Below are 17,351 nucleotides of genomic sequence, written 5' to 3'. Positions count from 1 at the left end.
CCATAAAAACTGGAAAAAACGAAAAACAGAACAGAAAAGAAAAACAACACAACCAACAACGACAGATATTCAGGATCTTACAAAATGACCTAGAATAGTTTAGTTGTTGGATTCTTATTCTTCACCATTAAGCAAGTCATTGAATAACGAGTGTTGATAGTTAGTTGAATTAGTGTAGGCAGGAATTACACTAATCCACAAATGCTTTGATAATCTTCCGAAATATATAATCGTGTAATTAATTGTCCAGTGCCTTGCCACAACATTACTACAGAGTAATTATAGAATGAAGCGGGGGGGGGGGGAGGCAGCTGGTAATGCCACGTCATGATGATGGAATTTCGAATTCGACCGACTCCACCGCGCGATTCAACTTCATGGCGGGGCCACTTCGGTGATTCAAATTAGGACCTCTTCGGAGAAGCTTCCTACGCTGTTAAATGCCTAGTTTCACGCAGATGTGGATGTTGTTGCGGGAGAATTGCAGTTTCTTCAGCACCTGGTGGAGGTGAGCTTAGCGCCGATCCATGAGTTGCAGAAACGTGTGAAGTTTCCCTCTGCTTCATCGCTGTTCCTTGTAGTAGATTCCGTTGGAATGGTTTGATGCATGTGAGCTGGTTCGCTGTCAATTCAGCTCAGGTTTATAGTAGATTTTAATGGCCTTTCGGGTCGTGAAGTTATTGTGGAGGAAGATGTTGGTCTGGTCTTAATTTGGTAAGATGCATAACTTTCTTTGAAGGCTCTCTTTTAGAAGGATTTACTCTGCACGGCTCTGGATTGTATCACCCGTAGAAAATTTGCATGCGTGCATGAATGGCTACGTGGACATGATGCTTTGAATGTGTTCTGCTAGAAGTGGACAATTGTACGTTGAGAGTCCATGTGCTGCCGTGTATGCGTGTTTTTATCTGCTTTGAGTTATTACCTCGGGTGATTATTTTGAAGCTCAGTGCAGGAAATCGTACTCGCCAAAGTAAATTTTCTTCGTAAGTAATCAAGATTCAGTAGATTTCTTATCAGTGAGACCGTTGCTGGAACTACATGCAAATGAACCTCGCTCGCATATGAAAGACCATAAGAGACGTGGTACCATTTTAAAAATGTTAATACTTACCGTACCTAGGAAATTTAATCAGAACAAGAGTCTACGTGAGATATTCTTACCTAAGGAAATGGTCACTAGAATGTCCATTTCGAAGATCTTCGACTAACAAATGCCTCTCATGCATTCTTATTTATGGGTAAAACCAGAGGAAGTTGTGATACTATGAAGTTCAGTATCCACCTCAATGGGATGTACTTCGCGGGCGGAATATACCGTCAACTGTTCGTGTTACTTTTTCTTGTTTTCTGCATCCACCTAAGTACAAATCGCGTCGTGAGGGCTGGGACTTCAGGAATTACCACCCGTCGGTACAATTTTGTGGTAAGGAACGCGTATTTCATTCTTTTGAATAAACTGTTTAGCAGTGGTCGAAAAGCGATCAGTCCGTGGTCAGTCAGTCAGTCTTTCGTACAGATTTTTGTATTATTAAATCTACAGGTGACATTACTTATTTTGAAAATGCTCTCCGTGGAATACTCCTTAGTGTATATTTGTTCTTCTCAATTTGGTATTCAAGAATCTACCACTTGCTGTTATTCACTAAATCTGTCAATATTGACTGCAGGTGAATTATGCGACTTTCACTAGGCTTAACCATACGAAGAGAATGATCGTTGTGAATGGTCAATTTCCAGGCCCTGCAATACGAGCCAATGAGGATGACATCGTCATTGTCAATGTCACTAATCTTGTCGCAGCCCCCGTCACGATTCACTGGTTAAAAGCTCTGCTCACTGGTTTAGTATTCGTGCACTCCCAGCTTAGTTATTATATACTTTCTGTTCCGTCCCAAACTGAGGTTTGGCGCAAAGCCTCGCGTGCACTCTCGAAAGTTTTATTCGTGCTTTGGATTTTCTCTATGAACAGTAGGAATTACTATCTGTTTTGAGATACTGCATTCGCTTTAATGTAAATATATTCCAAGAATTTCGTCAGGATGATATGGCCGTCACCACTTTCCTGAGTATGTGTACGGTAACATGCCCTCGGGAAGAGACGAGTTGACGACATGATCTAAATGACGTTTAAGAAATGCTTCTGACCTGTAAGAGGATGTCAAAAATATATAAAGAAACTCATCACATGTTTTTCAAAGTCATTCGTGTAACCAAACAATTTCACCTAGGTTTATAAATTGCAGGCATGGCGTAAAGCAGATACGCACATGTTGGGCCGATGGTGTTCCCTACATTACGATGTGCCCTCTTCAGCAGAATCAATCTTTTTCTCACAGGTACTTTTTTAATGTAAACACCTCGACGAAAATGTACCTTCAGTGTGTAAATTATGGTTGTTCATCGAGTCAGTTCTTACTGCCTATGTTATTGACGAACGTTCACCACATTAGTAATGTTAAGCCTATGTACTGGGTGGTTGCAATCTTTGACCAATAGAGAAACTTACTAGGAGTTCCTTCATTTGGGAATTTCGGAGCTACTAAATATCTTTTGTTCGTTAAAGCAATCAATTTACCATGATCATGGTTGTCCATATCTACCTGCAGAGAGTTGTGTTGAGCAAGTGTGCAATGGTACTAAGATGAGTATCATGCAGGTTTGCTTTACAATGATCTGTCTCTTCCATAGTGGGAAACTGGGTGCTGACGGAATGCCTCGATTCAGGTTCCAGCTGCTCAATCAAACAGGGACAATGTGGTACCATGCACATATCTCCTGGTTACGTGCGAGTGTTCATGGGCCAATTGTGCTTCGACCAAGAAAATTCGAATCATTTCCTTTTACTTCACCCAAGCGTGAAATAACCATCATGATTGGTAAGGGTTATCTGCTATTTGCGATAAAAAAAATATTTTGTCATTAATCATAATCAAAATCATGTTAATCGAGCCTCATACTCGAAGTTTCTTTCTCACAAATATTGGAGTGAAAACGTTTACTGGTACCTTCCACTCCTAACAACATCACACAAAACGGAGTTATTCGTGTTGTGGGAAAAATTTAAAAAGATCAACACAAGTTCAGAAACAGAAGCTGTTGGTATTTGAGGATCCCAATAATTTTGTCTCGGAGCAGGTGAATGGTGGAACAACGATGTAGAGGATGTTCTTGCTTACGCTTTGGCTAGGGGTGGACGGTATAATATCTCTGATGCTATTACCTTAAATGGTCAGCCCGGTTTTCTTTACAACCACTCATCAAAAGGTAACACACATTTCTTGAACTCGATATGTGACCAATGCATCTCGTCGGAATTGCTTGTGTCAGAAAAGTTAATCGTTCTCACTACTGAGCATCCGATGGCCCGCAAACTGACAAGAACTCTTACTGACGATAAATTTCTCGGAGTAAAGATGCTCTCAAAGTGAAGGTAACCCACGGAGAGACTTATCTTCTTCGGGTCGTGAACGCCTGCCTCAATTTTGGGATGTTCTTCGGAGTTGCGAACCATTCTCTCAAAGTGGTGCAGTTGGATTCTGCTTACGTGAAGCCTTTCACTGTGAATACAGTCCTCATTGCTCCTGGACAAACCTTAGATGCTTTACTGACTGCAAATCGGGCATCTGGAAGATACTACATGGCCGCATCGCCATATTCAGTCCCTGATCCTCAATATGTAAGTCTGATAAGCTGGATTCGTTGAATAGATGTTTCTTTTACTGGCTTGTGTACCAGTACATGGTCACAAGTAATTGATGCACATGTGCAGAAAATTAACTTTTGCGTCGAAATATGTCTTGAGAAGTTTGTGAAGTGCATTTGCATCGTCAGAATCTGTTCTCCTACATGTTATATGTGTCGCCTGCAGGTCCCGTTTCCTGAAATTCCTGCAACCGCTAGAATGGAATACGAAGAGAGCTCGTATGAAATCGAACGGAGCTCGTCTGAAATCGTTACTTACATGCCTACATTTCCATCCCCTAATGACTCAAACTACCGCCATAAATTTGATGATCTTCAGAAAAGCATCAATACCACTTATCAAACTCTTGATGTTCCGGAGACTGTAGACAAGCATCTCTTTTTCACAGTGGGCTATGGATTGGATAAATCCAGTAGCTGCCATCCTTTCAAGACATGTGTTGATGGTTATGATGGCCAATACCGAGTTGTTGGATCTGTGAACAACATTTCTTTTGTTACACCAAACACAACAAGTAAGTCTTTGCTGGAAATTGCCTACTTGCGTGATCATGGAAATGCCTCAGTAACATCAGCTCTTGATTTGGACTTTCCAAGCCAGCCCACAATGACGTTCAACTACACCGGATCAACCAGATTACCACTGTCTCAGTGGTTTTCTAAACATGCAACAAAATTAAGTGTCATCAATTATAATGCCAGTGTCCAGGTTAGTTCTGACCTCGTTACATATCCACCATCAGTGAGTTTATTAGCAAGAAGTCGTCCTACAGGCTGACAAATGTAGAGCAAAGCACATCTCTGTGTCATCCTATTATTATGCTGCTGTCAATCTGGTTAAGGATCCTTTAAAAGGAGATGATTCAAAGGCACAAGGGAGAGCTATCCTCAGCACTCAATGGGGTTCGTCAATCATAGCTTAACGTAACACGCTCTGTCTGAAGAAGCATCACTTGCCAAGTTTTTGTTTTATTACATCAAAGCCTAGATACGACCATGTGGTGACAACTGATTTGATTTGTGGTGCAGATAATACTCCAAAATACAAATATTGTTCAATTTGAGACGCATCCTTTCCATCTTCATGGATACAGCTTCTACATTGTAGGCAGAGGAAATGGCAACTATGATCCAGACTCTAGCCCTGCCACTTTCAATCTGGTGGATCCGCCCTTGCGCAACACTTTTGGTGTACCCCACAGGGGCTGGCTTGCTCTTCGATTCCGAGCAGACAACCCTGGTAATCCCTTCTTCCTTTACTGCTTTCAGATTTTGGACCACCGATATGTGACAACCTTGTCAGGATTTACGGAACTTTCCCATCACTAATTGATCATTTTACAACAGAACAAGCCAAGGGCCAGATCTATCGCAAGATGAATACAAATAGCAATTCTTCCGCTGGAAGTTACAATTGCATCGTTCTGTTAAAAACCCCCAAGGCAACTCGATGCAACAGATCGCTTATCATACTGAAGGCTGTCGTGATGTGAAATGCTTGTGTGCAGGGGTTTGGCTCTTTCACTGTCACTTCGAGATTCACACTTCATGGGGAATGGAAACAGTCCTTTACGTCAAAGAAGGAACAGGAACAAACCAGACACTTGAAGCTCCCCCGTCAGACCTCCCAGCTTGCGCCAGCTCGGAGAATACCTCAAAAAAAAAGGAACCCACAGTTAGCATAACGATAAGTGAGGACATTACAAAGCCTGAAATTAGCAAGGAAGTTCCCCATTGATAGCTGCCGTCGGGCCTGCATTGAGCTGCTGAATATGTAGACATGGATACTGCTGTAGAAATGTCTTTTCTAAGTGTCAAGGTTTGTTATAGCACTTATCCATTGTGCTAGTCCACTCTGTAGATTCTGGAATTGTCTCTCGTTGCGACCACATCGGGATAGACCAGTGTACATCCTCGTGGATTTAATCCTCTTCCTTTGCTGGACGATCCAGTGTGCGCATAAAAAAGTGGATTTGGGCTCCTCATTTGATTCATGTAACAGTTTGAGCTCCTCAGACAAATAAGAGTGTGGGGGCTAAGCTGCAACAGTTCTACTAACATGATATCAACTTTCAGGTATCGCTGCATACTACTTTAAAGACCTGGTTATCATTCAACTAAAATGAGTGAGTAAAACTTTTATTATGTTACGTTTACACATGGTATTTCAATCTCTAAGTAACCAATTTAGTGTTCTAATTTGTCTCTTTCATAGCCAATCTTCATCCTCTGGACTGGCCAACACTGTATTCATGCGATGGAGCAATTACCTGATATTTTTATTATCGAAAAAAAAGCGATCATAACTGTTGTAACTTACCAAAATCTCTTCAGAATTTTCAGCATTATCCATCGAATTTTACAGGTTTTTCACATAAGTGATTGCTACTTTGACAGGGGGACCTTGTCCAGAAAAATAAAATATAATTGATGACAAGGATAGAGTGTTGAAGTTTGACTTAAGAATTACTTTTATCTAAACGATGCAAACGTATTGCTTGCCAACTCTTTACATTCCATGTGGTTGAAATTTAGTATGCTTAGAATCATAAGTGCACTACTAATAGATTGGTGTTACATGCCCAATATGGTGAATTAAAGTACAGTGGCATTATCGAAGTATAGCATAATATAACAGTTGATAGTAAAATTAAGCGATTCAAAAAAAAAAAAAAAAAAACAATAAAAAATAAAACTATAATATCACATTTTCTAGGGCAAACCTAATGCTAGACGCTAATGGCCCAATTAGCAATCCCCACTTGAAAGCCACAAAAACCAAACGAAAAACAAAGAAGTTGAGAACATGAAATCCAGAGCCAGAAACCGATTTCAATTCGCAGCTCGCGTCATTCTTTTCACGCCCAGTAAAATGCACTCATCCATGTCGACAAAAAAGAATTGCGAGCATCAGAAAACCCACAATCAGATTGAACTCGGTTGTCGATGCGGCCAAGTGGGTCCGACCGAGCTTTCTAGCAAACACACACCACCCACCAGGCTTGGGTCGGAATCTGTTACGTGGGGGTGACCGACGCGAGGGCTTCCGACGAATCGAGTGTTAGATTTGTGGCTCGAGGCTGCAATTCTCGCACTGGCACACGCGCATTGCAACTTTGTTTGAACCATTGTCGTCGTCGTCGTCGTCGTCGTTGAGTAGTAGTACCTTATCTTCGCCACACATGTATACTACTACCTTGCGGGCTGCTTGCTTCTCACATTGAAAGACAGGCTTCCGTAGATTGCAATGTGGGTTGCCCACCCCACACCGGTCTCGCATTCGGTGTGGAGGAGTAAGCCTTGCCCGCATCGTTTAGTTTTGGCGAATGATGTTACCGGAACAGGTAATCCTGCGGAAGGGTTGCGCTCCAGGGGTGGTCGAGACAAGGAGCAAGGGAATCTCGGATTGGGTGTAAGAATGGCGGTGTTGAGTGGGGAGATTAGTGCTAGTTGTTGTAGGGATGCGACTCTTTGTAGGAATTCTCGTATAAATTTCCAGGGTAATTACATTTTCTTAGTTCCGGTTAGCACAAGGTTTTCGTTCGGTAGTGTCGGTCCCCCTGTTCGTCATTTGAATTTCAGACTTACGTTACAACAAGGTGGGAATCGATTGAGTGGATTGAAGGCGTGTTTGGCTTCAGCTAGCGACGGCCCTGGTACGTCTCCTCCTGATGGGTTTTTTAAAAAAAATTGTAATTCCTCGATTTTCCACATGCAGCAGTAGCAATATGTGCACCATGGCCCATGATTTGCCAGCTGCACTTGAACCAATGTGCTTGATAGGTTCAAGAATCACAACCGGTTCAGAATGCGGTCATTCGTCATTGTATGATGTGTATGACTGTGGGATGTCCATCTAATTCGTGTGCAAATTAGTTGATGGCGCGGAGGAGGAGGTTCCTGCAAATTCACTGGAGTTCACCCACAAAGTGGCACTAGATGTGTTAGCGCCACCCGATTTGGTGTGGAAGTTGTGGACCGATATTAAGAGCGCTCCACTATGGTATGTCGATCCAAATGTGTTTTTGTAAATCCCTCTTGGGTCGAATGACTGGTTTGGATATGCCTGTTTTTTTCCAATGCCGCTTCGAAGTATTGTTCTCATTGCAAATTTGCTGCAAGTGGAGTTTTTGTGATCAGTACTTGATCCAGCAAGAGGGTCTCAGGTTTCTATACGAAACTTTGAACACTATCTCCACATAAAAATTCCCATCGCAGCCTGTCATGTCAATGTGCAATAACCTGTCCATAATATGTTTCTTGGTGCACTTCTAACATTTAGATCAACAGCAGCTGAGTAATACTCCGTGAATGTGGTAGGATGCGATGGATCGATCGAGTTGATTTCCTGGATGAGGATGCTAGTACCGATTCATCCCATGACCTGCCACCTGGATTATGTCAGCTCTCGCGTTGGACCTGTAGCACTATTGGTTTTGAGGTGGGTAATTTCATCTCCTCGTACGGTACTCGAAGACAAATATGTTTGTTCGAAGGATGTTGCATATTTGTGCTATTGCTGGATATGGATCTTATGTTGTTGCAGTTGTGTTTGGAGGAAGGTTGTGTGGGTCGCTAGAGTAGAGTTCGTGGAGTCCAATTCACCAGTACGAGTTTTAAGGTGGACAACTGTGGAGGGCCTTACAAACCGAGGCGAAGTGACTTTTAAAGAGAACAATACTAAGGGAACTACCGTGGAGCTTTCTGTAAGCGCATCAGTAGTTTCATGGCTTTGAATGTGATTTGAATGTTTCTTTTTTTCCTTTTTCGCCAAAGTTTCTCAGCATAATATTCTTTGACCTGCAGAATGTGATCCTCTTTACCTTGACTTCAATGAGTTAGATCCACATCCATTCAAATGCTCTTAAAGGGTTGGGAAGAGCATTTCCATCCTAGCAATTTGTTTACCACCTATGTCTACTGTCATGGAATCTGGAACCGCAGTGTATGCTTCCAACTTTCCTGTTAAGTCTTGAAATGGAGGGTTCCATATTTTAGGAGTATTTGATAATTGTTGCAGATATCACATTCATTGCCCGCAGCTCTTGGTCGAGTGATGGCATCAAGTGCTCTGCGGGGTTTGGTTCAGGTAATCTTTTTTTGAGTCACGTGCTCTTTGAATTGTCTGAGCTGCAAGCGTAGTTTCACGTGTCTGAATCGGCCTCTATTTTTAGTACTCATGTACATCACTTTTATCAGTTTCATTTAGGCAGGCGCAGAGGCTATTAGCACTTGATTTCACGTTATCAGATTACGTTGATCACATTTCTCTGGGTTGGTATGATTCAAAATATTAGTGGCATATCTATGGTAATCTTCGTTTCTAGTGGATACAGTTGAAATATTATGTAGGTACTATGGTAGATTCTTGCCACGCAGAAGATCTTTAGTATGATTCAATGTGTCTTCAATTCAAGAGAGGGCTTGCAGCTGAGCTACTCAATGGCTGAGTTGCTGGTATGCTTAAATGCGTGCCATCAGTTGTTACTACTTGTATATGCCCTGGTCACAACACCTATATCATTACATGGCTATCGTTAACCTTTTGATGAACGAATCTGGCAGGCCACTTTGCAAACCGATTTGGAGTGCTTTCAGAAGGTGGGTTTCCCTTGCTTTGTATCTCCTTCAGTTAGCCCTACTCGACCTTTGAACCGAAAATGCTCATTTCTACCTTGCAGGCTATGCAGCAAATATGCCACATGGCTATATCTCTGCATGTCTTAACCAGGGCAGCTGCACACTCTTTGTGTTTATAAAATAATGATCTCACAGAAGCATGTACTGGCCTTTTAGTTACTAACTATTGTGTTCACCTTCCAAGCTATGTGCAATGCTTCAGCCTTATATCCAGTAACTTGGGTTGTGTTCCTGTAGGTGGCCACAAGATTCGAATGCAGTTTGGCTGAAATTCTCCCAGAGGACATTCTCTGACAATATTGTGTTCATGGTTGCAGTATGCTTCAGAAGCTGTCAGTCAACAATCAGAATGCGTCGTTACTAAGGAGGATGGTGTTTCGGAGAGGAAGGGATTGTTGACGATCACCACAGATTGCAGCCAGAGTCTCGGCGATCCACTCTGAGAAGCTACTTCACTCAGGTGCTTGAATCCTCAAGTCATAGAGTCCAAGTGGTTGTTTTAAAACTGGTTTGCCTCATTACGGACATGCATCCTTCTTTTTACCACAAGTTGGACCCCACAAAACTATTGCATGTTTTCAATATGGGAAATGATCCTATCGTCACAGAATGAATCATTCAACCGTAAGGTCAATAGAATGCGATTCTGGGTCATGTTGTAACCTAGAGGCTCTTCATAATGGCTAGTCGAATTCCATGCCTCCGACAATTTTAAGGCTGTGGATGTCACCAACTTTGTATCTTATGTATTTCTTTCTTTTATTAATTCTCTAATTTTAAAGATCCTGAATATTGTGAATATTAAATATATTTGGTTTTGAAATGGCATGTGTTAGTATATATATATATATATATATATATATACATATACACACATACATATGTCTATAGTTATAAATCAAGTTAATTCTAATTTAGTTCCAAAAACTTGTGCTTCTATATTTAATGAATTGCCATAAAACGTCTATTATTTAGAAAAATTCTGCAATCATATCAAACAATCTCATAAATCTAAAAATAATTTTATAACTGGCATTGACAGACCACATTTTTTACTGCATTTACGTACTACATTTCTATGTTTGTTTATATATGTGTAAATAATTTTTTGTTCATATCTTTTATTTGTTTTGTTTGATTTTACATGTTCTCTTTTTTAAAATCATAACTTAAAAATCATTCCTGAAGCAATAATTTTATTTTACAAATTTGTTCACGTTGTTTATAATAAATGAGCAGAAATTGTGTTGTATTCCATATTAAAATTTTAATTACGTTGTTTAATTAAGTAGAAGTTATTTTATTTTACTAAACACAACTTGTATCCCTCTACAAAACAAAGTCCACCAATTAAGTTGAATTATCTTTTGCAACAACAGAAAGAGATTCAGTTTACATAACTGTCTTTAATTATTGTTATAATAACAGGTTGAAATAAACTATCTATTTTACTATGCATGCTAATGAATTTGGATTTCATTTATAAAGCCGATAGAGTAGAAAAGTCATTTATCTTTTCATGACAATGCTTTTTGACAGTAATAAATATACCAAAATTAATATATAATTATGATTCAATTAAACAAGTATAATTGTTGCTTAAAAAAAAATGATTACACAATTTCAGTACATGTAATATAATATTAGATATTACACAATTTTAAAAAACCTACTAAATCATAATCTACAAAATATTTGATTTATTAACAAAAGAAATTCTATGCAGTACCCAGAAATAATTACATCAAAAGTCAAAAATTGATATTGTAAGAAAAATAAAATTTTTTAATAATATTATTTTAATTTTAAAATTTTATAACAATCACATAAATAGCATGCTTCAATATTAATAAACTTTGTGACTAATAATAAATGATAGCCTATTAAAGTTTTAAAATTTCAAGATAAAATCATCAATTGAAGACATAATATCACATTTTTATCATAGACCAACATTTTATATATTTTCTAAATTTTCAACAAACTATATCTTAAAACAGATAAAAATTTAAAATATATTTAAGTTTTGATTTAAAAGTAACTTAAATATTTTAAAAATAATAATTTGTTTAAATCTTTTACAAAATACATAAAAACTGAAATTTTGATTATGTTTTTATTTAAGACACAAATCACAACAAAACTCTAAGAGAATAATATAGACTTATATCAATGAAAAACAAAATAGACAAATAAAAAAAAATATATATATATATATATATATGTGTTAAAGCATAAATACAACTGCAATGAAATAAAACTAGAATGGCTATTGCCAATTATAAAGAACCCAAAGAGTCTTAAATAAAGTTTAGAGCATAAAAAGAAATGTTGGAAAGTTTCAAGATAGTCTTAATCTTCCCTCCATATATACTAGCTACTAAAAAGGTCTTGAGGAGGCTTTCTAGGAACCAAAAGGCTTAGAAGTTTCTTAAAATAACAAGACAAAAATGAAAGATTTTAAAAATTTAATTGAAGATTCTACTATGATATAATTTTTTTTAAAGACCTACAAAAAGTAGTACAAATGTTAGTAAAAGTATAGAAAGTACTTATAATTGAAGTTTGTTACATATTTGTGATCTTAATATTAATATTATAATAAATTAAAATCATTAAAAGAATAAAATATAATAGATAATAATTTATTATTCTATTTATTTTAAGAAATAAAATTAACTTATTTTTTAATATTTTTAATTAATATGATTATAGTGTTTAGAAAAATAAATAAATTAAGGACATTTTGTTAAAAAGAAATAAGTATAAGATGAAATTTGATAAGAATAATAATTATTAGAGTTATTAAATATTAATGAATTTAAATTTTTTTCTACAATATATATTTTATTAAATAATTTATTAGTTATATATAATATTTGGTCAATATTTATTATTTTAGTATAATATTATTAATAAAATTCAAGATTTTAAAAGTAATTCTTTAATACTTGATTATAGCTTAATATAATTTACATTACACAAGTAATGTATATATATATATATATATATATATGGAAATTGATACGTTGATTGGAATTTTTACTAAATTGACCACGTTTCAGTCAATTAAAGCATATACACTCATTACAGCATGCATGGCTAAATCCATGCTACACGCCATAGTCCTAAAAGCACAAAAATATTAAGAACGGTGATCTAATTTTACAAATCCTTTGAGTCATGGACAAGGCAAATGCTATAAAAATAATTATATTATATAAAATATAAAAAATATTTTTTTTTGACGAATAATACAACAACAATTTGTTTCTAAAAGAAAAAAAAGATATAAAGTGGTTTTACAAAAACTTAAAATATTTTTTGAAATTTTGTAATTATCATAAAATCAACTACCATTAGATAATTAAGTACCTAATTAAAATTGATTTGATGTGATAAATTAATTTAAAGAACATAAATTACTTTTGGTTTTATAATTGATGGTGTATAGCTTAGACTGTTTCTTTTATACACAATATGTAGTTTTTATGAATTTTAATATACTTACTTGCAATCATAGTTTGTAGTTGGTTTACATTACTATCAATTTATTTATGAACCTTTTGTAAATTCTATAGTATTTATGTATACTAAGTCAATTATATTTTAAAAAATTTAACTATATTAATTCGTGATATTATTTTGATTTAGTAAATTTATAATATATGCTTAAATATGGAATATATATATATATATATATATATATATATATATAAAATCAAGAAATGTATAAAATGTCAAATAGAAATATTCTAGAAACCATGAAATAATTATATTTTTTTCTTTCTATTAAATTCACTGGATTTGATAATGGTATTGAATTTAATAATTATTGATAATTCTACAAATATTTTTTTGTCTAAATAATTCTAAATCATAATTCTTAAATCCAAGCTAAGTATAATTTCATTGATTATATTTATATTCTAATAAAAAATAAAAAATATTCAAAATATTCAAATAATCAATTAATATTCTGAAATAATTTTGCAAAAGAAATAAAAACATGAAGTAAAATTTCATGTTTCAGTACACATCTAAAAATGTCTCATTTAGAAGTCCATTGGTATTGTGAATACAGGTTTAATCCTGCATTTGTTGATACTTCAGCTTTTCATCAAAGTTTTAGCACAAATCACTTGAATTAAAAATAAAATTATTCATGAGGGGGTGCATCATCCTTATTTGGTGTTGACACTTCATGATAGGATGGTGGTGTTGGGGTCTACCAATCTCTTGAAACAATGTCACTAAAAATAAATGAAATAAAATAAAGGGGAATGTTAAATAGACCCATAATTTTACTAAATATATCCATTATTGATGAAGAATATGGTAATCATGATGAATGTGGTTGGTTTTTATTGGTTGCAAATCCAATTGTGGACATATGAATGTAGAGGTCATTTTTTTTCCTTTTCATCATGGTTAAAATGGGTGGGTCGATTTACTAAAAACTTGGTTCTATTAAACATTCTTATTTAATAAATAAAGGCAAGAAAAGGGCAATTGTCACCACTCTATCCCCTCCCAACCAATCCATTCATCCATATATCCATTAATCCATCCATGGTTTTAGCAGCAGCATTGGTCCCGAGGAAAGCTCCAGCACGAAACCTGGCCATCGGAAAGCTGCACCCAAGCTAACTCAAGGATCCAACTGTCAAATGTCTGCTTTAGCATCCGGGACGAGTACTTCACAAATCTGATGACCTGGGTTCCACAGTTTCCCGTTTCCAGTTTCCTACCACTTGTGGGCCAAGTCACACACTGCCTACCGTACACGTGTCTCACGCTAGTCATCCCAAGTCGACAACGACGCATGGATCCCTGCCACGTGTTTACGTCTATTTTTGTCTTTGTTTTTTTTATTTTTTGTTATGTTGGTGTGTTATTTCTCACGCGATGACACGCACTTAGTTAGTGCCGCCTGATGTAGAGTGGCCTGCGAAATCCAGGAGCATGGACCCATACCATGGATGGAGTTAGAACTCATAGATTGATCGATCGATCGAAGTTGGGGTTCATTTTTCGCTAGTAATATCGACGACGACGACGACGCTGCAGTTTTGTGATTCGATCAGGTACGAAAATCTAGTGTCTGCGCCATCCTGAAGCGCATGGGAATCCTTTTTCAGGTCCGTATCAGAGCTTCGACATCGTCACCTTACTTGTCCCTGGATCCGTCTCTCATCTCTAGACAGTGACTTTGGTTTGAGTCGACACACAATTTGTTCAAGGGTGTTGCAGAGAGTCTGAACCGAGCCATCCGATTGACTGGGAGGGTATCAGAGACCCAGTGCCAAGAGGGAGGGAGTACAGTATTTGAAGAGTAGATGGGGGGAGCTGGTTGGAGAGTGACGGATATGCTGGAGTCGTTGCGTCGAATGACTGTGATGGAAACTTTGTTGCCTGGGACCATGGCGTTGGGGTTGTCTTCCGCAGCCTGGCTGCTGCTCCCCAACGTGCTGCGTCGCTGCCACAGTTATGTCGAGTCGGTCCCCAAAGCACGTATGCACGGGCAGGAGTACGCCGACTCTGTGCCGTTCCATCAAAGCGTGTTCGGCGCTCTGGAAGATCCGATTCGCTTGTTTTCCGGAGCTTTGACCTTCAGTTACTTGTGAGCGTTCCCCCACTCTGGCTCAAAGCTATGGTCGATTGCCGAGAGACTTGTATGAAATTGTCATTGAGTTGCAGGATCTTTTTTTTGGTTGTTCATGGAGTTTCCTGTTTTTGGTTTGGATGTTGCAGAGGATATTTGGTGGCACCGCGGTCCCTGGGATCTCAGTACCTCTTCCAAATCCGGAGTGGTGTGACGACGGCTAGTTTCATTTGGTTTCTCTATTTGTACAAGAGGAATGTCTTCATGCGGATTGCTTCCGGGAAATCTCTTTCCCATGACAGTAAGGAGCGGTACCTCACCATGGATCGTCTCTCGTCGATAGCGTTGGTGGTGTTAGGAAGCATGGCGTTGGCTGAATCCTGCGGCGTTGCGGTGCAATCAGTGATCACAGTCGGAGGAATCGGAGGTCAGTTTCACACACATGAACAATTCTTCTCAATGCACTATTTCACAGTTAATTTTCACGCTTTTGTTTGCGCACGCTCTACGTCAACCACAAGCAACCCGAATATCTTTTCTAAGTTTGTCCGTTCACAAATGCATCTAGCATCTCATAAGAAGCTGAGGGAGTTGTGGCGCAAAAATCACCAATCGTTTGCTCGCTGGAATATTCAAACTTCATTCTTTCCAATTGCGGGACATAAATTCCCCAGTTTACTGAACTACCGTATTTTCAATTTTCTTTTTCTTTTTTTCCAGGAATGGCCACGGCATTCGCAGCCCGGGACTTATTGGGAAACATTATAAGTGGACTTGGAATTCAATTCTGGAGTCCATTTTCTGTGGGCGACTACATCACCGTAAGTTCGTCCCGACCGATAATTGCATGACAACCTTCTGTAGTGAATCCTCACCTCTTGCTTGGCTAAGCAGCTTTTGCGGAATCCTCCTTGACACTCCGTGGATTTTCTAACTAAATTTACGAAGCACACTGTGGGGATATGCAGGCGGGGGATTTGAGTGGTGAGGTGGTGGATATAGGCATCCACTCAACGGAGATCCTCAACCGTGACAAGTTCCCTACCATTGTGCCGAATTCCTTCTTTTCCAGCCAGGTGACCCTTGATGCCATCAAGCATCTCCCCATGTTGTTAAGATGTTTAATTCTGCTCAAGTTTTTTCGCTCGGCGCAAGACGAAGTAGATTCCAACGTTTTCTAAGACTGGATCTGGGCGTGGTGCGGTGCAGGTGATAGTGAACAGGTCGCGAGTCAAAACACGAGGACTAGAATTAAACGTGCCAGTGAAGCTCACGTCTCTAGAGAAGCTGCCCACTATAACATCAGAAGTGCGATCTATGCTGCAATCACACTCAAAGGTAACCACAGAAGACGAGAAGACCCGATGCTATGTCTCTCAGGTCGGTTCGACCTCGTTCAACCTCATCATCTCCTGCAATCTCAAGCCTATGGTAAGCCGCCGTTAACACTGCTACACATATTTCACAATTTTAAGAACTAGATTTCGGTATCAGGATTCGGTGATTTTACTTCTTCAACATCCTCGTCGTGTTTTTGGTTTGTGCAGAACATGGATGATTTCCTATTAACGCAGGAGGAGATACTACTGGAGACTTCGCGTATCGTGGTCAGATCTGGTGGCGCTTTAGGTGCCAGCATGTAGATAAATGTAGTCTGTGTGGATGTGCATGCATCTTAGAATTGAAGATTAGACGTAATTGTAACATCAATGTTGGTGAATCGTGGAACAGGATCAGCTCAGAATTGGAGATCATTTAGAGTAGTTCGTGTACAGAAATTTGAGAGGTATGCTGGGTTGCTGGTCAGCTTGTTCAAGCTGATGCTCTACTCTACAGAGTTTTTTTTAACCAGAAAAGTGTATTGAGATTTGAAAATAGTTCTCAAGAGTTGTTGCGAATCCAACTTCAGATCCAAATTCAGGCTCCCACAAGCTAACCACTGGAGTTTAGATGGTCCAAATGTTTTTAGTGATGCATCCCCCCGTTTAGACTGATGACCGATCTGGAATACCATAGAGCAAAATTTTGAGAATTCTCTTGGAATTTCCATAGAAACCGGTCCTCCTACAGCACGTCGCGCCCCTGTGAACGACGATGTCAAGGCACACTCGCAAATTGCATCGACAAGTGCTGAACCTCCCCGGTCGTTTCCATCGTTGTCTAAGGACGGTGAAGATCCGAGTCATCTCAGTCGCCGCGGTGAGGTTCTAAACCCTCACGTTTCAAGAATACCAAGAGAGAAAGCAGCCAGTCCATTGATTTTCAGCTGATGTAACCCTAGCAGTCCAATATACAGGAGGTTTTAATTACGGACTAATTTATAATTGCGAGATATTAGTCGACTCTGTCCATGTATTATATGCCTTCGTACAGCAAAACAATATATTTACTTATATATATC

The 17,351-nt window shown here is 38.4% G+C and overlaps 3 protein-coding genes across 9 annotated transcripts; all 3 read left to right on the top strand.

Moving 5' to 3' along the window:
- Positions 1-408: 408 nt before the first annotated feature.
- LOC112292844 (laccase-4) lies at positions 409-5,866 on the top strand. Of its 3 annotated transcripts, none has more exons than XM_090256483.1 (10): positions 409-508; positions 1,252-1,426; positions 1,671-1,822; positions 2,247-2,352; positions 2,660-2,879; positions 3,139-3,267; positions 3,417-3,679; positions 3,872-4,414; positions 4,735-4,945; positions 5,214-5,866. In XM_090256483.1, exons 1-10 carry the CDS (start codon positions 441-443, stop codon positions 5,441-5,443), a joined length of 2,097 nt encoding a protein of 698 aa, XP_090112609.1. In that variant the 5' UTR covers positions 409-440; the 3' UTR covers positions 5,444-5,866. The 3 variants fall into 3 exon arrangements, with proteins under 3 accessions (XP_090112609.1, XP_090112610.1, XP_073395493.1); XM_090256484.1 differs by having other exon boundaries at positions 413-508; positions 2,247-2,339; positions 2,728-2,879; XM_073539392.2 differs by lacking the exon at positions 409-508 and adding an exon at positions 530-714.
- Positions 5,867-6,658: 792 nt separating this feature from the next.
- On the top strand, positions 6,659-10,129 carry LOC112292905 (uncharacterized). Of its 2 annotated transcripts, XM_024541885.3 has the most exons (7): positions 6,664-7,361; positions 7,582-7,708; positions 8,026-8,146; positions 8,268-8,411; positions 8,726-8,794; positions 9,271-9,306; positions 9,663-10,129. In XM_024541885.3, exons 1-7 carry the CDS (start codon positions 6,953-6,955, stop codon positions 9,786-9,788), a joined length of 1,032 nt encoding a protein of 343 aa, XP_024397653.1. In that variant the 5' UTR covers positions 6,664-6,952; the 3' UTR covers positions 9,789-10,129. The 2 variants fall into 2 exon arrangements, with proteins under 2 accessions (XP_024397654.1, XP_024397653.1); XM_024541886.3 differs by lacking the exon at positions 8,268-8,411 and having other exon boundaries at positions 6,659-7,361.
- A 4,164-nt stretch (positions 10,130-14,293) lies between these two features.
- Positions 14,294-17,345, top strand: LOC112292861 (mechanosensitive ion channel protein 1, mitochondrial). 4 transcript variants are annotated; one of them, XM_090256482.1, is made up of 7 exons: positions 14,294-14,432; positions 14,589-14,968; positions 15,100-15,377; positions 15,671-15,771; positions 15,919-16,026; positions 16,160-16,381; positions 16,498-16,825. In XM_090256482.1, the coding sequence occupies exons 2-7, from the start codon at positions 14,685-14,687 to the stop codon at positions 16,591-16,593; spliced, it is 1,089 nt and encodes a 362-aa protein (XP_090112608.1). In that variant the 5' UTR covers positions 14,294-14,432; positions 14,589-14,684; the 3' UTR covers positions 16,594-16,825. The 4 variants fall into 4 exon arrangements, with proteins under 4 accessions (XP_090112608.1, XP_024397536.1, XP_024397532.1 ...); XM_024541768.3 differs by having other exon boundaries at positions 14,296-14,432; positions 14,641-14,968; XM_024541764.3 differs by having other exon boundaries at positions 14,296-14,432; positions 14,599-14,968.
- The last annotated feature ends 6 nt before the right edge of the window (positions 17,346-17,351 follow it).

Source organism: Physcomitrium patens, chromosome 15 (genome assembly GCF_059467195.1).
Source record: "Physcomitrium patens ecotype Gransden chromosome 15, ASM5946719v1, whole genome shotgun sequence".
Taxonomy (NCBI): Eukaryota; Viridiplantae; Streptophyta; class Bryopsida; order Funariales; family Funariaceae; genus Physcomitrium; species Physcomitrium patens.
The sequence above is the reverse complement of the archived record's forward strand: the minus strand, read 5'-3'. Positions and strand labels throughout refer to the sequence as shown.